We start from the raw sequence: 19,449 nt of genomic DNA on the forward strand, positions 1-19,449 counted from the left end.
GTAGCCCTAGCCTTAGACAACTAGTAATATATATCTATCAGGAGAGAAACCTCCATATATTTACAATTTTATAGTGAAGTGAATATTAAATTGTAATAAATCATATAATGGTCATAGAAATGATTGAGAGATAATCTAATACAAAATCTCTCTCAACTTTATAACCCTGCTCTTGTGTAAAGACTTTAATGCTTTATTTGAGAAGATTTGAATGGAAAACTGGCAACTGCTATCCCAGGGGATACCCAGAAGAAAGTGGCCTGTAATACTGGCCTCACATGTACAACAATGCACTATTATAGGCATAAAGAGCCCCTTCTTATAGGGATCTCATTATTATGGAAATCCCTTAGCAGGTATTGCAGAGATGATTATTTGCAGCAAAGGAGAACAGTTTCTTACCCGTAAAGTGGTCAGTAACCCAGTTGGCAAATGCCCCATGACCTTTTTGCCACCTATCCCTGAACTAAATACTCCACATTTCTAGCTCAAATCTAAAGCTGCTTAAAGGGTTTGTTCAGGAGTATAACCCATATGAAAAATGTTGCATTATGATATACTAGAATAAAAATGTTATACAATGTTCTGACAGAACTTTTTTTTGTTAGCTTTTTTTAAAATCCTGTTTAATCACTTTAAAGAGAACCTTTCACTACCCCAGACCTGTGCAGCTGAGTGCACCATCTTATAGGTGCTGCTGCACAGACCTTGGGGCACATTGAATTGGCTGTGTTGTCTAAGCCGTTCTGGAGATATCGGTGCCGTTATAATTGGCGCCCCATAATTTATGCACACGCGCTTTCCTCCTCTCTTCTGCTAATGTCAGCAAGTGATGAGAAGACTGTGTGATCTTGCGAGAGAGGAGAGCACGTGCGCACACACGCAGCAGAGAGATCACACAACAGAAGCCGATCTGACACTGTCCGCAGCTGATGGGACTGCGTCAGAGCGCTGACCATCATGCCCCCCTGCCCTTTCCATGTCCAGGAAGGCGCACTGACCGTACAGGGGATAATTTACATATCGGGCGCCAATTATAACGGCACCGATATCTCCAGAACGGCTTAGACAACACATCTAATTCAACGTGCTCCAAGGTCTGTGCAACTGCTCCGATAAAATGGTGCACTCAGCTTCACAGGTCTAGGGTAGTGAAAGGTCCTCTTTAAGTAAGTATAGAGAATGACGGTGTTGGCATGCAGCAATGAAGATTGGGCATCATTGCCCCTGGTAGCACAGGGCCCTTTGCTAGACAAATTTTAAAACTCATCTGGGCACTTGGATTATTTTTTTTATTTACCCACGAGTTTCCATTTAAAGGCTTGCAATTGGAGCAAGTCATGCAAATAAAGCAATAAAGCTGTGGAAAAATAGCTCATTTGTCAAATTATAGACTGTTTTTCCAAAATTCTATAGCCAACTCCACATTTGTCAACTATAGATAGTATTCCATAGCTTGTTGAAGGAATAATTAATTTCATAATTCATAATGCACATTAGGAAACTGCTGTTTAAGCTAACCCCTAACTGGAGATATTCTTTATCCATCTCGTAAACTTCTCCATCTCTAAAGTAGATGAATTAGAATGTGCAGTTCACCTCAGAATTCACAATAGATCAGGTAAGGTTACTTCTTTAAGTGAACACGCATCATTTTTTTTTCGCACTTTGGGCATTCGATCTGCAGATACCAATTAAGAGAAATTGTATTAATTTGCATTGTGATCTCATAACTGCAATTTTCAGGAATTATCCTTGAAACGTGTTACTATGCCTACAAAAGGATTCGTGTTTAACATAGAATGACGGAATTATTTTTCTATTGGAAGAGATTGAGTAATGATTTACAGAATTACATAATGCCTATTGAAGCAAGCAAGTTATGTGCTCATTCCTGCACAAGGTTATGGCAGCGCACACAAATTCCACATGATGAAAAGATCTAATGAAACTGTTGGGTTGAAGCATCACAAAGAATAGGTTTTATGCTGGAAATAAAACAAATTCTTCATGAGTGATGTAGCATTATTGCTGGTTTTTATTCTGTCAGGACTCTCATCAAGTATATTCAAGATGGAAAGAACAACTGAATGTTTAGATTGTATAACATCTATAGATCTATTATGGACTATGAGATGCAGCAATGGTACTAATAAAACTTAGTGCTTACCATGATTCATTTGTGTTCCCTGAATTTATATAGCAGTTTATATGGAGTTAAAAAGCAGGGCACCCTACCAGAAGCTAATCGCAACTGGGTGAGACTATGTGGGCTCTTGTTTATGGGATCTCCCCTATTGTGACAGGGGGGTCACATGTTTAAGAATCACAAGGTGCCCGCTGCAATTAATGGACATACTTGCCATCCATTGTTGACAGTGGGCATAGACCCACTCCAGAGCTGTGCTAGACACTTCTCTCAGTGTTGTACATCCTCTACTAGCTAAACATGACCTGAGGAGGCAATTACAAAGGGATTGTTACAAACTAAAACCCCTTTAAACATATTTCCATACCGTGATTAACATTGAAACATGTTGTTCTATATATCTTAACATCTATGTTTCAAATTTGCAATGCTCAAGTTTTTAGGTTGAGAACCTAAGCAAGAGCTATAGATCTTTTTAACTTAAGGCCTCATTCACACGAGCGTGAATCACGTCCGTGTGGCGGCCGTTAAAACAACGGCCATCACACGGACTCATGCATTTCAATGGGGCCGTTCACACGACCGTTGTTTCAACAGAGCGTGTGAACGCTCCGTTGAAAAACAGAACAAGTCCTATTTTACTGTGTGTCACGCATCCCTCCATAGACTGTAGTCTGTGGGGGATCCGTGACAACGCCTCCCGCACGGGTCCACCTCAGCCGTGGAAAACGGCAGTTTTTTACGTCCGAGGTGGGCTACTTTCGTGTGAACGCAGCCTAAAGAGGATCTGTCACTAGGTCATATAAGTTGAACTGGTTTACTGACCTGAATAGCGCTGTCTCCCTCATTCCAGCGCTGTTTTTTGGGGGGGGTTTTTGCTGGATCCCTCTCCCCCTTGTTCCAGAAATATGGCCAACTTTTGAGTTGGCTTCCTCTATTCTAATTTGCTATAGTTAGCCAACAGGGCGTGAACTACCCATAAAGCTGCCTCACGCTTATTGTGTTAGCATCAGAGATAGGGAAGCTAGCTCCACGCCGATGCCTTACAGCAAATTAGCATATAGGGAGCCAACACAAAACCGGGCCATATCTCTGGAACGGGGGGGGGGGGTTCAGGAAAAGGAAAACAGTTCTGGAATCAGGGAGACATCGCTATTCAGGTCAGTTAACCAGTTCAACTTATATGACTAGTGACAGGTCCTCTGTAAGAGAGGAAGACACAAGACATGACCCTGTGTGCAAGCACTGTGGGGTCTGGGAGAGTTTTTGCGAAGAAAATGGGGCCAACCTGTGGGATAGAATAGCAGGACTGGACAAATCCATAAGCCAGGTTGTAAATATACCTAGAAATTTAATGCTGGCACTTGATATTCTGGGTTGTTTTTTATCTAATGGTTTTGGAAGTTCTTTTTACCTGACTACTGTTCTATAACATGTGAGCTAATGGTCAAAAGTGTCCATGCTCATTTCTTCTTGCACAATAAAATATATTCTACATCTGATTGAAGAATTAAAAATTAGAATACATGACCCCAATACTCTCTAACACTATGTAATGACAGGTTAGGGAGACAGACAGGTGAGCCCTAATCTACCCGCCACTCAGTCCCTGCCTACTTGCAACGACCCGTCCTAAGCGACGGGGTACAACTGGGCGGCGGTCCCTACGCTCAGTAAGTGCAAGACAGACAAAACAGACAGGGGTACACAGAAGCAAGGAAACGGGGCAGCTGCCCACGGAGACACCGTGAGCAACAAGAGTGGTGAACGAGCCGAGTCAAACCAGGAGAGAGCGAGGTACAAAACGCTGAGCAGGAGAGTGGTCAGAAAGCCAAGGTCAATAACAAGCAGAGGATCAGTAGTACAAGCAGCAGCAGCAAGCCAGGAAACAAGCATAAAAGAATCACAGGCAAAGGAAAAACAGGAAAGGCAGGTATAAATACACAGTGGGCGGGAACTAGCTCCGTCTGGCCAGGCTGTGATAGGCTCTCCCACTCCTAAGCCTGCCATCCTGAGTGGTGGAAGATGGAGTCAGTCTCACAGACATAGGAGAAGGTGCAGACTGTTTGCCCACGGGCGTCGACACAGAACCTGTGTCTGGCAAATCCTTTACACACTAGTTATAAACTCAATAAAATCCTGTGTTCTCAGCTTGAATCCCGAAACCTAGGAACACAAAACATGCCCCTGTTCCAATAGTAGTGCTCACAGCAGACTGTCCTCAAACTATTGCCAAATAGTATCCATATAGGTCAAACAATAGTGCCAGTTGAATTAAAAAACCAACATAGAATTATCCATACCATTGTTTCCCCAAGGCAAAATTACTCATACTATTTGGCACCCAGGAATCCAGGACTGCTTCAAGGAATTCAGGTCATGTTTCCCGCAAGACACATTGTGGCCACCCTGGTTATACAGTATTGTAGACGTAGATTGTTTTTAAGTGGAAAGTCAGTCACATATTTCAGAATCGAATATTTATCTTTTTGATTCTTTATAGACCCTCTCGTGATTGTGTATATAACTGGTCCAAAGTAAAATATAGTATTGTATAATACAGAATAAAGGCAGCGATTCATTTTTTTGAACCAGAAAAGTACAACCTATAAAAACATTATGAGCTAGGAACTTTTTCCATGTGACGATATTGGCTTCTAATAAAAGTTTTGTGTAATCTAAAAAACTTGGGTCAAACCACAAAATTACCATTTTGAATCCTGATCACGGCCTTCGGTAATAGATATGGATTCTACCATTCTTCAACTAGCAGAACATTCTTGTGTTATTTATAATATCATTTTAATAAGAACAAACACAAGCATCTCGCTATAGAATGGAAAAGAACCACAAAACTCATAAGAGAATGAGGAGCAGTTTTTTCTATAATGGCTAATAGAAGGCTGACGCACATCCTTACAAAAGAGCTTTGTTTTACAGTGGATAGAAATGGCCTTGGTCATGGACATTGGGTTTCAGCTAGTCATATTCTATCATTTTACATGAGTCACCATTGTTGCCAGTATCAAATACCTGTATCCTGTAGCTGTATTGTTGTAATCTCCTCAATAAACTTTGGATCTGTATAATAAACTTCTGTTCTGTATTATAATAAAAACATGCATATAATATTATAATAAAACATGCAATAAATTGTGCAACAGAACACTAACTTTATTTTCCAGCTTATTTTTAGCACCTTAAGTATTATAAAGGACAAGAAAGTTATAACTACACACATGCCTCTTGATAATATCTCAGCGAGTATAACTATGGTACGCATAGAAGTTACTTGTCAATGTATATTAAAGGTTCGATAGCTAAGAGTTTGGCCAATGAATTGGAAATTTCCGTAGAATTGAGAAGTAACAAGGTTATGTTCTATGTGGCAAAAACTTAGAGTTGAAGGTATAATGACTATTGGGTTTATTGTATAATTTAAGCAAACATGAACAATGAAGATCATGGGACATTATACGGTTTAGGTATTTAGCATGAGTTGGAATAGACATAGGGGATTAGAAATGCTTCCAGTCACATTCCTTTAACACTGCCAAATGGATCTGTACATCTCCTCCCAAAACCAATGAAAAGGACAACACAAGGACCCCATGGGGTAACCACCGCCAGGCTTTGTTATTACTGCACATGGTAAAAAGGAAAAACCAACAGAAGTGACCTGAAGATAACAAAAGACTAGAGAGAATGAGCCAAGGAGAACGCAAAACCAAACCGAAAATAAAAGGGGATAACAGCAAAGAATTAGCAGAAGGGATAACCAGGGAAAAGCATAAAAAGGAAAAGACGTTGGAAATGGAATATAAATTGTTGACAAGAGAGAAAAAATAAGAATGAAAATAACATACACATGAATATGTGAATGCATGTTCGTGTACACACAAATACACACACGCACACACACACACACACACACACACACACACACACACACACACACACACACAAACATATATATATATTTATTTTATTTTTTTAAATATATATATATATATATATATATATATATATATATATATATATATATATATATACACCAGTTTAAAAAGTCATATTTTCAGTAGGGGTAGAAGATGCCTTTTTGCAAAACATCTGCAGACAATGTCAACCAGCAAAGCAAATGTTCTACATAGGCTGAAAAGCATGACACAGCAGTATTCAGCTAAAGACAAGGGACTTTTCAGGCTGAATGACTTCAGCTGCTTGGAGAAACTTGCTCTGTCAGAATGTGGAAACCATATCACTTGTTGAACAATTGTATTCAGGTAAATGACTTTTCTTCTGTCAGTTTGGAGGACCAGGTCAGGCGACCCCTTTTCACATACAGGACAGTTATTTGTCTTATCAGGCATTGCTTTTTAAGCAATGCCCAAAACATTCAGGCAATGCAATACTAATAGAGAGTACGGTAATGATAAATGTAACTTATATAAAATGTATATTAAACTTACTAATGATAAATGTAACTAATATAAAAGATGAAATGTTACTTCAGACTTACTTCAGTTGAATTAAAAAACCAACATACCGTTACCCATACCATTGTTTCCCCAAGACAAAATTACTCAAAATATTTCTATCAATATTTTGCCATAATTGTCACAAGAAACAAAACTAAATGTACAACAAACAGAAATTTGAAGAAATAGTAGATGTATTGATCTTCTTTAAAAACAGTTGATCAAATATTGTTTGATCAGCCCAAATTCCTGTGCACGCCATAAATAATTGTACAATTATTATAATCGATATCCAGTGTATTGAATGTGCTCCCAGAAAATATTGCTTCTGACTCGCCAAATTGCCAAATACATGTTACAATTTACAATTGTAAGTCAATCAAAAAACGTTTTGCATCAAAACTTATATATGTAATACATTGTTACGTTGATCGGTGAATGGCTGTATCATATTAAAAATCATAACATAATCATTATTATTCTGCCACTTCTCCAGATCATGGAGTGTTCTTGGCATCCACACTTTGAGCAATCTAACAAATATCTCACTACGGCTGGGTTCAGAAAGAACAATTCTGAGAAGGTTGGACTTGTGATCCAATTAAGATGATTGCAAACGACTATACAAGTAGTATTACCACGCAGATGCAGATACAATGTGATCGGTTCCTTTAAAGCATCAATCGGAGTCTGACATTTGGAGGCCATTCATTTCTATGCTAATGACTGTGCTCCCCACAATAGAGCCTGACTTATGACACAAATCTTTATCATGTCAGTGAATTACTATGGCGTGAATGATCATCAATTGAAGACAATCCCTGGAGGTCATTTACATGCAGTGATTATTACTAGATGCTGTCAGAATGAATCAGATTGTAGGCAAAATACAGAGTGTAACCCCAACCACAGGCTGGTCACCTGCACTCATGTTTAATGTTCACACCTTAAGAAGTTGGTTCAGGTCATTGATTAAGTTCTTGATAACAAAAAAATTGAAGCCAAGTAATTCTTGATATCTTTCCCAAGACATATTCTAGGGTGCACTAACTACTGGACTGGGTATTTACTTATTGGCAGCCTTCCTACAGTAAACAGGTCACTGCATGTACATTATAGGTTGGCTAACTCACCCCTCTGGAACTGGCACCCATGTAAAATAAAGAACGGTGTGTGACAGTAAATGAATATAAAAGCTCAGACCTCTAGTAAGGGGCATTATTAGACAATTAACCTCTGCATACACTCAGGTGATGGCATGAAATTGCCACTTAACCCCTATTATGCCCAGGAGAATTGCAGGCAGCCCCTGCCATCCATTGCCTGCACTGATGATCAATGGGTGAGCTGTCACACGTGGGTACACAGCACGTGTGAGTGCCCTGACAAGCAGTAACGTCCAGCGCTATAGCAATAGTGATTGATGCCATGCTGAGAAGTGGGGTGCACTTACTTTCCTGTGCCATGCTGATGACAGTCTCCGTGGTGGCATGATACTCATCCTCTTCCACGAAAGCATTATGCTGGAAGGAGTCTCCCTGAAACTCGTGCTGGTCCAGGATCTGCTGGAGAGGGGGTGCCTTGGGCAGCAGCTGGTTCACCACCTCCCGGGTGATGTTAGGGGCCTCCTTTAGTCTGAGTTTGCTGAGGATCTGAGACTTGATGCTCTCCAGCCTCATCTCTTTGCTGTGCTTCCTCCACATACACACCGGGCAGTCCTGCTCCTCACTTTCTCCCAGTGAGGTCTCCACCTGCAGGGCTCCTTTCTCCATCATAGACTCTCCTCCGCTCTTGGAAAACTCCAGGGACAGGACCAGCATGCAGAAGAAGAGTGGGTAGCGCTGAGACAGCATAGCTGAGTGCCCAAGCTGAGTAGTGCTGCTGCTGCTGGTGCAGAGAGGACAGCTGCCTTGTGCAGGTCTTTATAGGGGAGGGGTAGGCAACCACAGATCATGTACTAGGCACAGGGACTCCTTCTTTTTATATCCCAACTGTTCTCTGTCGTAAAATGCTTTCATTGGCTGGAGAGGTAACAAAAGGCCCCTAGCAGGGCTGTCAACAAAGTAAAACACAGGGAGAGAGGAGAGGAAGAGAACAGGAGCAAAGTGACTACTCTGGATTCAGCGACTTGGTACAGGGAAGGGGGCTGTGACACATCTTAAAGACACAAAGCCCTCTTATTGTAACACTCCTGTGCTCCCTCCTCATCCACCTCTGGAACAGGGAACACCCCCCCCCCCTTTATTGCTGTTTTATGACATGCAGAACCTGTAGCTGAAGGCAAGTGCAGGACACTCTCTGAGATCTCACACAGACACACACATACTTCTTTATATGTATATATATATATATATATATATATATATATATATATATATATATATATATATATATATATATATGTATATATATATATATGTATATATATATATATATATACATCCGCACACACACGCACATGCATACATATATATATATATATATACACACATACATACACCATATGTAGCTGAGGCTGAGGATTGTTAACATCATATTCGGTGCATTCTGATATACAGATGTAGCAGCAGGGTTGAACATGGCATTTGTCAGTCGATGCCATTATGGTCATGTGTTGCCTCAGGTTTGTCTCTATATTAGATCAGTGAATTATCCCATCGCACAGGTAAATGACAAATTCTGATCTGCTTCATCTGTGTGGTTTCAGCAGCCTATATACCTGCAGTTTACACAGCTCCCAAGATATCAAATATAAATTAAAGAAATGGATTTTACAAATGAACGTTGTTTTTATTATTTTCCAGTATTCTGCATAACGGAAGGTTTATGTGGATGACCTACAGGTGATTCAGAGTTATCTTACTTCTTTTGTGGGAAATTTCAAGCCAAGCAGTTTAAAGTACCTGTGCCCTGCAGACTATCACAGGGGAGTCCATATTGTTATTAGCAAAAATCTCACTTAACTGACTTTAAAATATATATATAGCAGTAAATAGGCAGCACTCACAAAGGCTTATGCTGAAAAAAGTGGGTGCTTTATTGACCCCAAAAGTGCTTTTTGTCTAGAGGGACAGTGGTCAGTTCCCTAAGGCTTGCACCTCCTTTCATTTAAGCCTGTGCTGCTGGATTCTATTTGTGTGTGTGTGTGTGTGTGTGTGTGTGTGTGTGTATACGCACACACACACACACACACACACACACACACACGCGCGCTCACACACACACACACGCACACACACGCGCACACACACACACATTAATTTTAAAAAAGCAATAAGAATGGGAGGGATGGTAGGTGGATATTGGGATGAAGTGACATCACATTTTTGGGGTAAGACTGCAAGTTTCAGGACATATTTCAGGACTGCAAATAATCCTACTTTACATCATACAGTACTTTTCCTGAACTTGTATTTATATAATATTGGCTTGTTAGGCTACATGCAGCAAAACCGCAGAAAAGACGCATCGTGTACATTGACCCTTACACAACATCGTACAGTTAATGCACTGATACCAGTGAAGCTTACAATCTAAATTCTATATCTCAGACACAATTTCATAGCAAGTCTGTTTTTGGAATGTGTGTGGTATTAGATGGAGTACCAGTGAATTTGAAGAAAACCTTTGATATAAAAGTCTCACCAGCTCCTTTATTCTTATCATTTTCAGTCCATTTAATATACGAAGATGATCTGCCTGGACTGGACGAGCATGCCCTGGTACCCATCTTTTCTAGCTAATTGCCAGAAGATTGCCCCTGTATATGATAAAAAGGAGCTATGTATTAGGGTATGTTCACACAGAGTTTTTCGCTCGCGCCCATTGAGTGCCACGGGCAAAAACGCCACGAAATACGCTTTCTCTGCCTCCCATTGATGTCAATTGGAGGTCAGAGACGTAAACGCCCAAAGATAGGGCATATCGCTTCTTTCTCCCACGAACATTTTTTTTCCGCTCGCGGGAAAAAAACGCCTCCGCCTCCTATTGAAATCAATGGGAGGCATTTTCGGACGTTTTTTGTTGCGTTTTCCGACGCGCTTTCCGCGTCAAAAAAACTGTGTGAACTGGGCCTTATAGTAATAGGGGAGCAGCCAACCCTATAGGAAGAGCTACATTTTCAGTTTGGCCCAGAGGTTCTCTATAAAGAGTATCTCCAAAATCTAGGTGAATGATATTTACTGAAATAGTGCACCTTATGCTGCCCGATTCCTCCACTATTTTATTTTTGGTCACCTTAGTTGTCGCTGTAGATTGCCTGTGTCAGTGAGAGTTTGCAAAATAGCTACCCTACCATAATAACTATTAATCAACTTGTTTTGGACACATTCTGGGCAAATTTTTAACTATTCTTTTCTATTCACCGTAAAGTGGAAGCGCACCTAAGCCCCAAACATAAAAATGAAAAATTAGACTGGAGCAAATATATCAATAGCTCAATATCCCACTTCATCCACGTAATACATAGCACAGATTTGGGATATTGTGCACAGCGCCCCACATCGAAGTCCTTGAATAGCGGTTTGTGTGCCTGCCTGTGACATGGAGGTTAAGAAAAGTAGTCACCACTGAATTTCTTACCTTGACTAACAATGCTCTAAGAGCTGTCCCTAGACACTTTCCATAACTGCCTTTCAGTTAGATATAGAGATGCCAATAAATCATCTGATCTGACTAATAAAAGGAGAATAGTGATAATTATATATAAAGATACAGTGAAGGAAATAAGTATTTGATCCCTTGCTGATTTTGTAAGTTTGCCCACTGTCAAAGACATGAACAATCTAGAATTTTTAGGCTAGGTTAATTTTACCAGTGAGAGATAGATTATATTTTTAAAAAAAACAGAAAATCACATTGTCAAAATTATATCTATTTATTTGCATTGTGCACAGAGAAATAAGTATTTGATCCCTTTGGCAAACAAGACTTAATACTTGGTGGCAAAACCCTTGTTGGTAAGCACAGCAGTCAGACGTTTTTTTGTAGTTGATGATGAGGTTTGCACACATGTTAGATGGAATTTTGGCCCACTCCTCTTTGCAGATCATCTGTAAATCATTAAGATTTCGAGGCTGTCGCATGGCAACTCGGATCTTCAGCTCCCCCCATAAGTTTTCGATGGGATTAAGGTATGGAGACTGGCTAGGCCACTCCATGACCTTAATGTGCTTCTTTTTGAGCCACTCCTTTGTTGCCTTGGCTGTATGTTTCAGGTCATTGTCGTGCTGGAAGACCCTTCCACGAGCCATTTTTAATGTCCTGGTGGAGGGAAGGAGGTTGTCACTCAGGATTTGACGGTACATGGCTCCATCCATTCTCCCATTGATGCGGTGAAGTAGTCCTGTGCCCTTAGCAGAGAAACACCCCCAAAACATAATGTTTCCACCTCCATGCTTGACAGTGGGGACGGTGTTCTTTGGGTCATAGGCAGCATTTCTCTTCCTCCAAACACGGCGAGTTGAGTTAATGCCAAAGAGCTCAATTTTAGTCTCATCTGACCACAGCACCTTCTCCCAATCACTCTCAGAATCATCCAGATGTTCATTTGCAAACTTCAGACGGGCCTGTACATGTGCCTTCTTGAGCAGGGGGACCTTGCGGGCACTGCAGGATTTTAATCCATTACGGCGTAAAGTGTTACCAATGGTTTTCTTGGTGACTGTGGTCCCAGCTGCCTTGAGATCATTAACAAGTTCCCCCCGTGTAGTTTTCGGCTGAGCTCTCACCTTCCTCAGGATCAAGGATACCCCACGAGGTGAGATTTTGCATGGAGCCCCAGATCGATGTCGATTGACAGTCATTTTGTATGTCTTCCATTTTCTTACTACTGCACCAACAGTTGTCTCCTTCTCACCCAGCGTCTTACTTATGGTTTTGTAGCCCATTCCAGCCTTGTGCAGGTCTATGATCTTGTCCCTGACATCCTTAGGAAGCTCTTTGGTCTTGCCCATGTTGTAGAGGTTAGAGTCAGACTGATTAATTGAGTCTGTGGACAGGAGTCTTTTATACAGGTGACCATGTAAGACAGCTGTCTTTAATGCAGGCACCAAGTTGATTTGGAGCGTGTAACTGGTCTGGAGGAGGCTGAACTCTTAATGGTTGGTAGTGGATCAAATACTTATTTCTCTGTGCACAATGCAAATAAATATATAGAATTTTGACAATGTGATTTTCTGTTTTTTTTTTTATATATAATCTATCTCTCACTGGTAAAATTAACCTAGCCTAAAAATTCTAGAATGTTCATGACTTTGACAGTGGGCAAACTTACAAAATCAGCAAGGGATCAAATACTTATTTCCTTCACTGTATGCGTGGTTACAAGTGGTTATTGTAAAATAATAATTGGATATTAAAGAGGCTCTGTCACCAGATTGTGCAACCCCTATCTGCTATTGCAGCAGATAGGCGCTGCAATGTAGATTACAGTAACGTTTTTATTTTAAAAAAACGAGCATTTTTGGCCAAGTTATGACCATTTTTGTAGTTATGCAAATGAGGCTTGCAAAAGTCCAAGTGGGTGTGTTTAAAAGTAAAAGTCCAAGTGGGTGTGTATTATGTGCGTACATCGGGGCGTTTTTAATACTTTCACTAGCTGGGCGCTCTGATGAGAAGTAACATCCTCTTCTCTTCAGAACGCCCAGCTTGTGACAGTGCAGATCTGTGACGTCACTCACAGGTCCTGCATCGTGACGGCCACATCGGCACCAGAGGCTACAGTTGATTCTGCAGCAGCATCAGCGTTTGCAGGTAAGTCGATCTTACCTGCAAACGCTGATGCTGCTGCAGAATCAACTGTAGCCTCTGCTGCCGATGTGGCCGTCACGATGCAGGACCTGTGAGTGACGTCACAGATCTGCACTGTCACAAGCTGGGCGTTCTGAAGAGAAGAGGATGTTACTTCTCTAAAGAGCGCCCAGCTAGTAAAAGTATTAAAAACGCCCCGATGTACGCACCTAATACACGCCCACTTGGACTTTTACTTTTAAACACACCCACTTGGACTTTTGCAAGCCTCATTTGCATAATTACAAAAATGGTCATAACTTGGCCAAAAATGCTCGTTTTTTAAAAATAAAAACGTTACTGTAATCTACATTGCAGCGCCTATCTGCTGCAATAGCAGATAGGGGCTGCAAAATCTGGTGACAGAGCCTCTTTAACACTCTGATATCCAGATTCATTTTTACATCTATAGTCACTTTAAAGAGTTTTTTTTCCCCAACCATTGACATTAATGGTAAATGTCATCGTTGGCTAATCGGAGGGGATCTGACCACCTGGACCCCACTGTACCCTAGAACAAAGGCACTGCAGTGCTATGTTAAAAGGTATGTACAGGATTAAAAAAAACATGGCTGCTTTCTTCTACAAATAGCTCCACATCTGTACTTGGGTTGTCTGCTATTGCAGCTCAGCTCCATTGAAATGAATGAGGCTCAGCTGCAATACCATACACAACCTTTGGCAGTTGTGGCACTGTTTTTCAAATAAAGTAGCCATGTTTTTCTAATCCTATACAACCCCTATACGCTACATTTTCTCTTATACAGCAACACTCCTGACTATAGGCTGCATCCCTTTTGTTCTTGGGATCAATGGGGGGGGCACATCAGATGACCACCATTCAGACATTAAGGGCTTATTCAGACGACAGGGAAAGTCGGCCGTGTCGCAGCCTTTTTTTTTAAGGGTTGTCACGCGGTTGCATTAAAATTAATGCATGTCTATGATGCTATTCACACGGCCGTGTTTTTTAACGGACCGTGTGAACGGCCCGGGAATAAATAGGACGTGTCATATTTTTGCCCATTTTCCCGGATTACTCAATTGCTGAAGTCTATGAGGGATCAAGTCCCGCACAGGTGCAAATGGACTGTAAAAAAGACGGCCATTTTATGGCCAATTTGATACCCAGTCGTGTGAATATTTATGTATCCTAGAAATATGACATCAATGTTACTGGTGAGGGAAACCCTTTAAGTTGTGGACTAAGAAAAATTATTATTTTTTATTATAGGTTACAGAACCTGTTAAGATATGCCATAACTTACTGCTACTCCAACCCAATGCTATGCATGTACTGCAGCTCAACCCCATTTACTTAAATGGGGCTTTGTTGCAGTTCTATGTGCAGTGAAAGTGCTGAAGGGATCATGGCCCTTTTGTTCTGGGGAGATGGTGGATGGTTGTGATCAGAAGTTTATGCTACAGCAGCCAATTTTCGGTTGATCAGAGTTTGTAAAAGAGCACCCATAGGGGTGATTTATTTGTGCACCTGAGGATCTTTGTGCGTGGTCGGATATGTTTGTAATTAGTCAAAAGTGCTAAAGGACGACTGATTGTTCATATATCTTACAGTCGGTTTCCATCTCATGTCTATGGACTGTTTCATCTGACTACCCAGAATACACTGACCTGTGAACACAGTAAGGCCTCAAGCACACTTCAGTGAAATGCTTCAGTGTGCTATCCGTTTTTTTAATGCATAGCATACTGACCCATTCATTTCTATAGGGCCATGCACACTTCTGTTTTTTTTGCGGAATCGCGTGGCCGTTCCTCAAAAAATAGAACAGGTCCTATTCCTGTCCGTTTTTGCAGATCAGTCTCGGCCATTCTATCCATTGGTCTGTTAAAACTACAGACTGCACACGAAAGCCATACGTGTGCGGTCTGTGTTTTGCGGATCCGTTATTTGCGGCCGTATAATGGCCACGATGTGTGCTTGAGGCCTAAAGAGGTGGAATTATAAATAAAACAGTGTGTAATGCAAAATCAAAAGGATAAATAAAGCAAAGTAACTATAAAATTTAGGTCGATTTTCAGTTATTTAAAAGTTACTCCTTTAAGTAATGTTGGAACCTGCTCTATTTCCCCTGAGGCAGCCGCACTGAGAGGCAGCGATACGCAACACTACAGCCTTCCGGGTCAGGTATATTTCCGTTTTGTGACTTTGTTTATTCTCTCTATATGCCCTTTTCTGTGTGCTTGCTTTCAACTGCATCCACAGCATTATTGTTCTGAATGGTGCTTTTTTGCGTCCACTTTTGATATTTTCTTGACATAGCTCAGTTCAGGGTTGTTCTATTACACATAAAAAAAAATGTTAAAAAAAATTTGGCGTAGGTGTCCACAATATCGACCCGTTTTGCTATTATTACTATATTTACATATTTTTTGTCCTATTTGATACATATGTTGAGGCTGTAGTTTTGCCCTGCTTATTTGACATGGGCTTATGTTTGTATGTTTTTAATTGTTTTTAGCTTGTGTGCTATTTTTTGATTAATAAAAGCTATTCATTTTTGTACTATTTGCATTGGGTGTTCGCTTATCTGATTGTGCTTCTTTTTCTTGTTGTAGAACCTGACATACTTCTAATGTTCTCCAGATTTTAAATAAATATATATGTTTTATTTTCTTACGTTCATCTGTATCAGATATCGACACAGTGCTTGCACCCATCTCTATGGCTTTACTGGATCATGTACTTGCGCTGCCATGTTGCATATTTTCTGGCTTACGTAAGCCTCATCTTGATACATTTTTCAAGAATGGCATACTACTCCCAACATCATCATAAAAGTCCTGTAATGGTTGAAGGGTAACTCCAACCAAAACATAGCTTCATATGTAATGATAACATCTGATAATGATTCTATGAAAACAAAGAAACAGGGAAGTAGAAATTAGTGGAAATATTTTATGATTCTGTAATGTCAGCCAAATCTATGTTTTTATTTTGACAAGGGTTACGTTTTAAAACTGCCATTCACAAATAAAATTTGTATATTACATGAAAGTCTACTTTAAATGACACTATTATTATTGTTATGACAAATTCCACATTCAGATTGAAAAGGTAAAAATAGACACTGATCCCAAGAACGGAAAAGCAAAATTGACTTTGTCTGTTTGAGGGTGAATGCACACGTGAGAGATTTGTTGTACAAATTTCTGCAAATAAAAATGAGTTACATTCATCTGAATTGTGCTGTTTTGGCGGCAAGCACATGGATTTCTGTAAGCTCTATTGAGATGAATGGGAAAGTTTCAGAAATTTCTGAAAAAAATCTGCCGGTTATGAATATAATAATAGGGGAAAATTACTACGCAAAATGCTAGGTACACAGTTTTTTTCCAATTTTGTGTGATTTTAGATTTAGAACTGGGGTAGGAGCAATAGATTAAGACATTAAGAAAAGCAAGTTTTTCCCCCAATTTAAAAACAAATTTCCAACACTGTATCTAAAGTGAAAGGGGACTTTTATGAAACAACAAGCTACAAATCTAACTAGAACACCAAATGCTGAGACAAAACTCCATTATTCCTACCTAAATAGTGAATTCCCATGAATCAAGAGCAATGCCTCTGTAATAGCCCCTTCTACCTTTGAGTTCTTCATCTGTACTCAGATATGAACATTTTCATATTATTGTTTATATTGTTGTTGTTCTTACGGTGCAGTTATATTGGTGCTTCTGTAAAAGGCTGTTTACTCTAGTCACTTACCTTCACAATACACTTCTTTCCAAGTGATTGTTACAATAATTGGCCAGTGTGAATGAAGGAAAAGATCAACAATAAAACCATCATTTATCACTGATCTCTATTGATCATGCCACCATAAAAATCATCGTGATCAGCGGCGTCATTATCACTCACTCATAGGGACATTTAGATTGACAATAGGCATTACTGCCTATTGCACCGCTCTCTCTAGAGATGTCGCTGGCCCATAATGACACTCCTCGCTTGATGTGAAGGAGTTTCCTCTCGGCCAGTTGTTTGATCACACTGATGGTAGATGCTCAGCCGAGATTTTTCAAACCACTAATCGTTCATTTAATTATTTAAGATATTGAGCTGACAATGGACATAGATTTATAAATAATCTTATACAATGGATTTTCTGGCGTTCGACATGATCATCTTGCCCTGTTTAGTTATAACATTCATCTATGTGTATTGTTTTTGCGTTTTTTTCAAAAACAACATAGGCATTTTTCACCATAATTGTGTATAACGATTTTAGGCCCCTTACCAATAGTTATGATCCAGTTTCATCAGCACTCATCAAATGCAAAAACAGAGTAAAACACCATACAATTCCCTGCCTCTGCCTCTGAAAACTATTGTATTGATGATTTATTTTATCTTGACTCCACTGACCTCAATCATGGCTCAGCTGTTATCTGTCAGTCAAAGGGTGACCAAGTTTCATGAATATATATTGTTTAGACAATGCCATTTGAACTGTGCTTTAATGGGCATTTAAACATTGGGAAAAAAAAGCTGCATTTTCAAGTATATTGGTATTTTAGCAGAATTAGCCAGTCTTGAGAAAAAAAACCCACGTTTAAGTTACAAAAAAAAAGTAAAACAATCTACAGTAAATAGTAAGAAAACATGATCCAATATTTAGCAACTATAGTAAGGATGATTATATTAAGAGTCAGTGGAATAATTTCCATTAACTAAATAGCTGAGTTACTATCTTACTATTTCCAAACCATCTCAAGAAAGCAAGGGGAAAATCTATCCTCACAAAAGAGTCAAATTATATTATAGTCATTTATAAACAACATACTAATAACTACAAAGGCCATCATATCACATGGCTGACTAAAGTGTTGCTATCCAAAGGGAAAAATACTATCACATGTAATTATTATAATATAAAAATAAATCCACAATTACTATTATATATTCTATTTCCATAGGCAAAACATATAGACTTGCTATAGAAACATACAGTATGGTAGCCACTTAAAAAAGACCTTAAAATAATTCATCATATGAAGCACATAATTTATTGGTACAATATATACTGTTTCAGGCCACCATCTTTGGCATTTTTCAAGCTATTTTCTATTTATATGCCTTTTCTATATATATATATATATATATATATATATATATATATATATATATATAAAATTTTAGATATATATAAATATACTTATATATATTATATATATATATATATATATAATAATTATGTATATATATATATATATATATAGTATATTATATACATTGTATATATGTATATACGCTACCGTTCAAAAGTTTAGGGTCACTTAGAAATTTCCTTATTTTTGCAAGAAAAGCACAGATTTTTTGAATAAAGATAACATTAAATTAATCAGAAATACACTCTATACATTGTTAATGTGCTAAATGACTATTCTAGCTGCAGACGTCTGGTTTTTAATGCAATATCTACATAGGTGTATAGAGGCCCATTTCCAGCAACCATCACTCCAGTGTTCTAATGGTACATTGTGTTTGCTAACTGTGTTAGAAGGCTAATGGATGATTAGAAAACACTTGAAAACCCTTGTGCAATTATGTTAGCACCACTGTAAACAGTTTTGCTGTTTAGAGGAGCTATAAAACTGAACTTCCATTGAGCTAGTTGAGATTCTGGAGCATTACATTTGTGGGTTCGATTAAACTCTCAAAATGGCTAGAAAAAGAGAGCTTTCATGTGAAACTCGACAGTCTATTCTTGTTCTTAGAAATGAAGGCTATTCCATGCGAGAAATTGCCAAGAAACTGAAGATTTCCTACAACGGTGTGTACTACTCCCTTCAGAGGACAGCACAAACAGGCTCCAACTAGAGTAGAAAGAGAAGTGGGAGGCCCCGCTGCACAACTCAGCAATTAGACAAGTACATTAGAGTCTCTAATTTGAGAAATAGACACCTCACAGGTTCTCAACTGGCAGCTTCATTAAATAGTACCCGCAAAACGCTAGTGTCAACTTCTACAGTGAAGAGGCGACTCCGGGATGCTGGCCTTCAGGGCAG

The 19,449-nt window shown here is 39.4% G+C and overlaps 1 protein-coding gene across 1 annotated transcript in view; it reads right to left on the bottom strand.

The window, feature by feature from the left end:
* GDF11 (growth differentiation factor 11) overlaps positions 1 to 8,719 on the bottom strand; it is a 160,244-nt gene extending 151,525 nt beyond the window's left edge. Inside the window, exon 1 of the mRNA XM_075852112.1 lies at positions 8,081 to 8,719. Within this exon, the coding sequence (XP_075708227.1) occupies positions 8,081 to 8,480 (400 nt within the window). The 5' untranslated portion in view covers positions 8,481 to 8,719. The remainder of the gene's footprint in view (positions 1 to 8,080) is intronic.
* Between the last annotated feature and the right edge of the window lie 10,730 nt (positions 8,720 to 19,449).

The sequence above is a fragment of the Rhinoderma darwinii genome, chromosome 2, assembly GCF_050947455.1.
Source record: "Rhinoderma darwinii isolate aRhiDar2 chromosome 2, aRhiDar2.hap1, whole genome shotgun sequence".
Classification (NCBI taxonomy): Eukaryota; Metazoa; Chordata; class Amphibia; order Anura; family Rhinodermatidae; genus Rhinoderma; species Rhinoderma darwinii.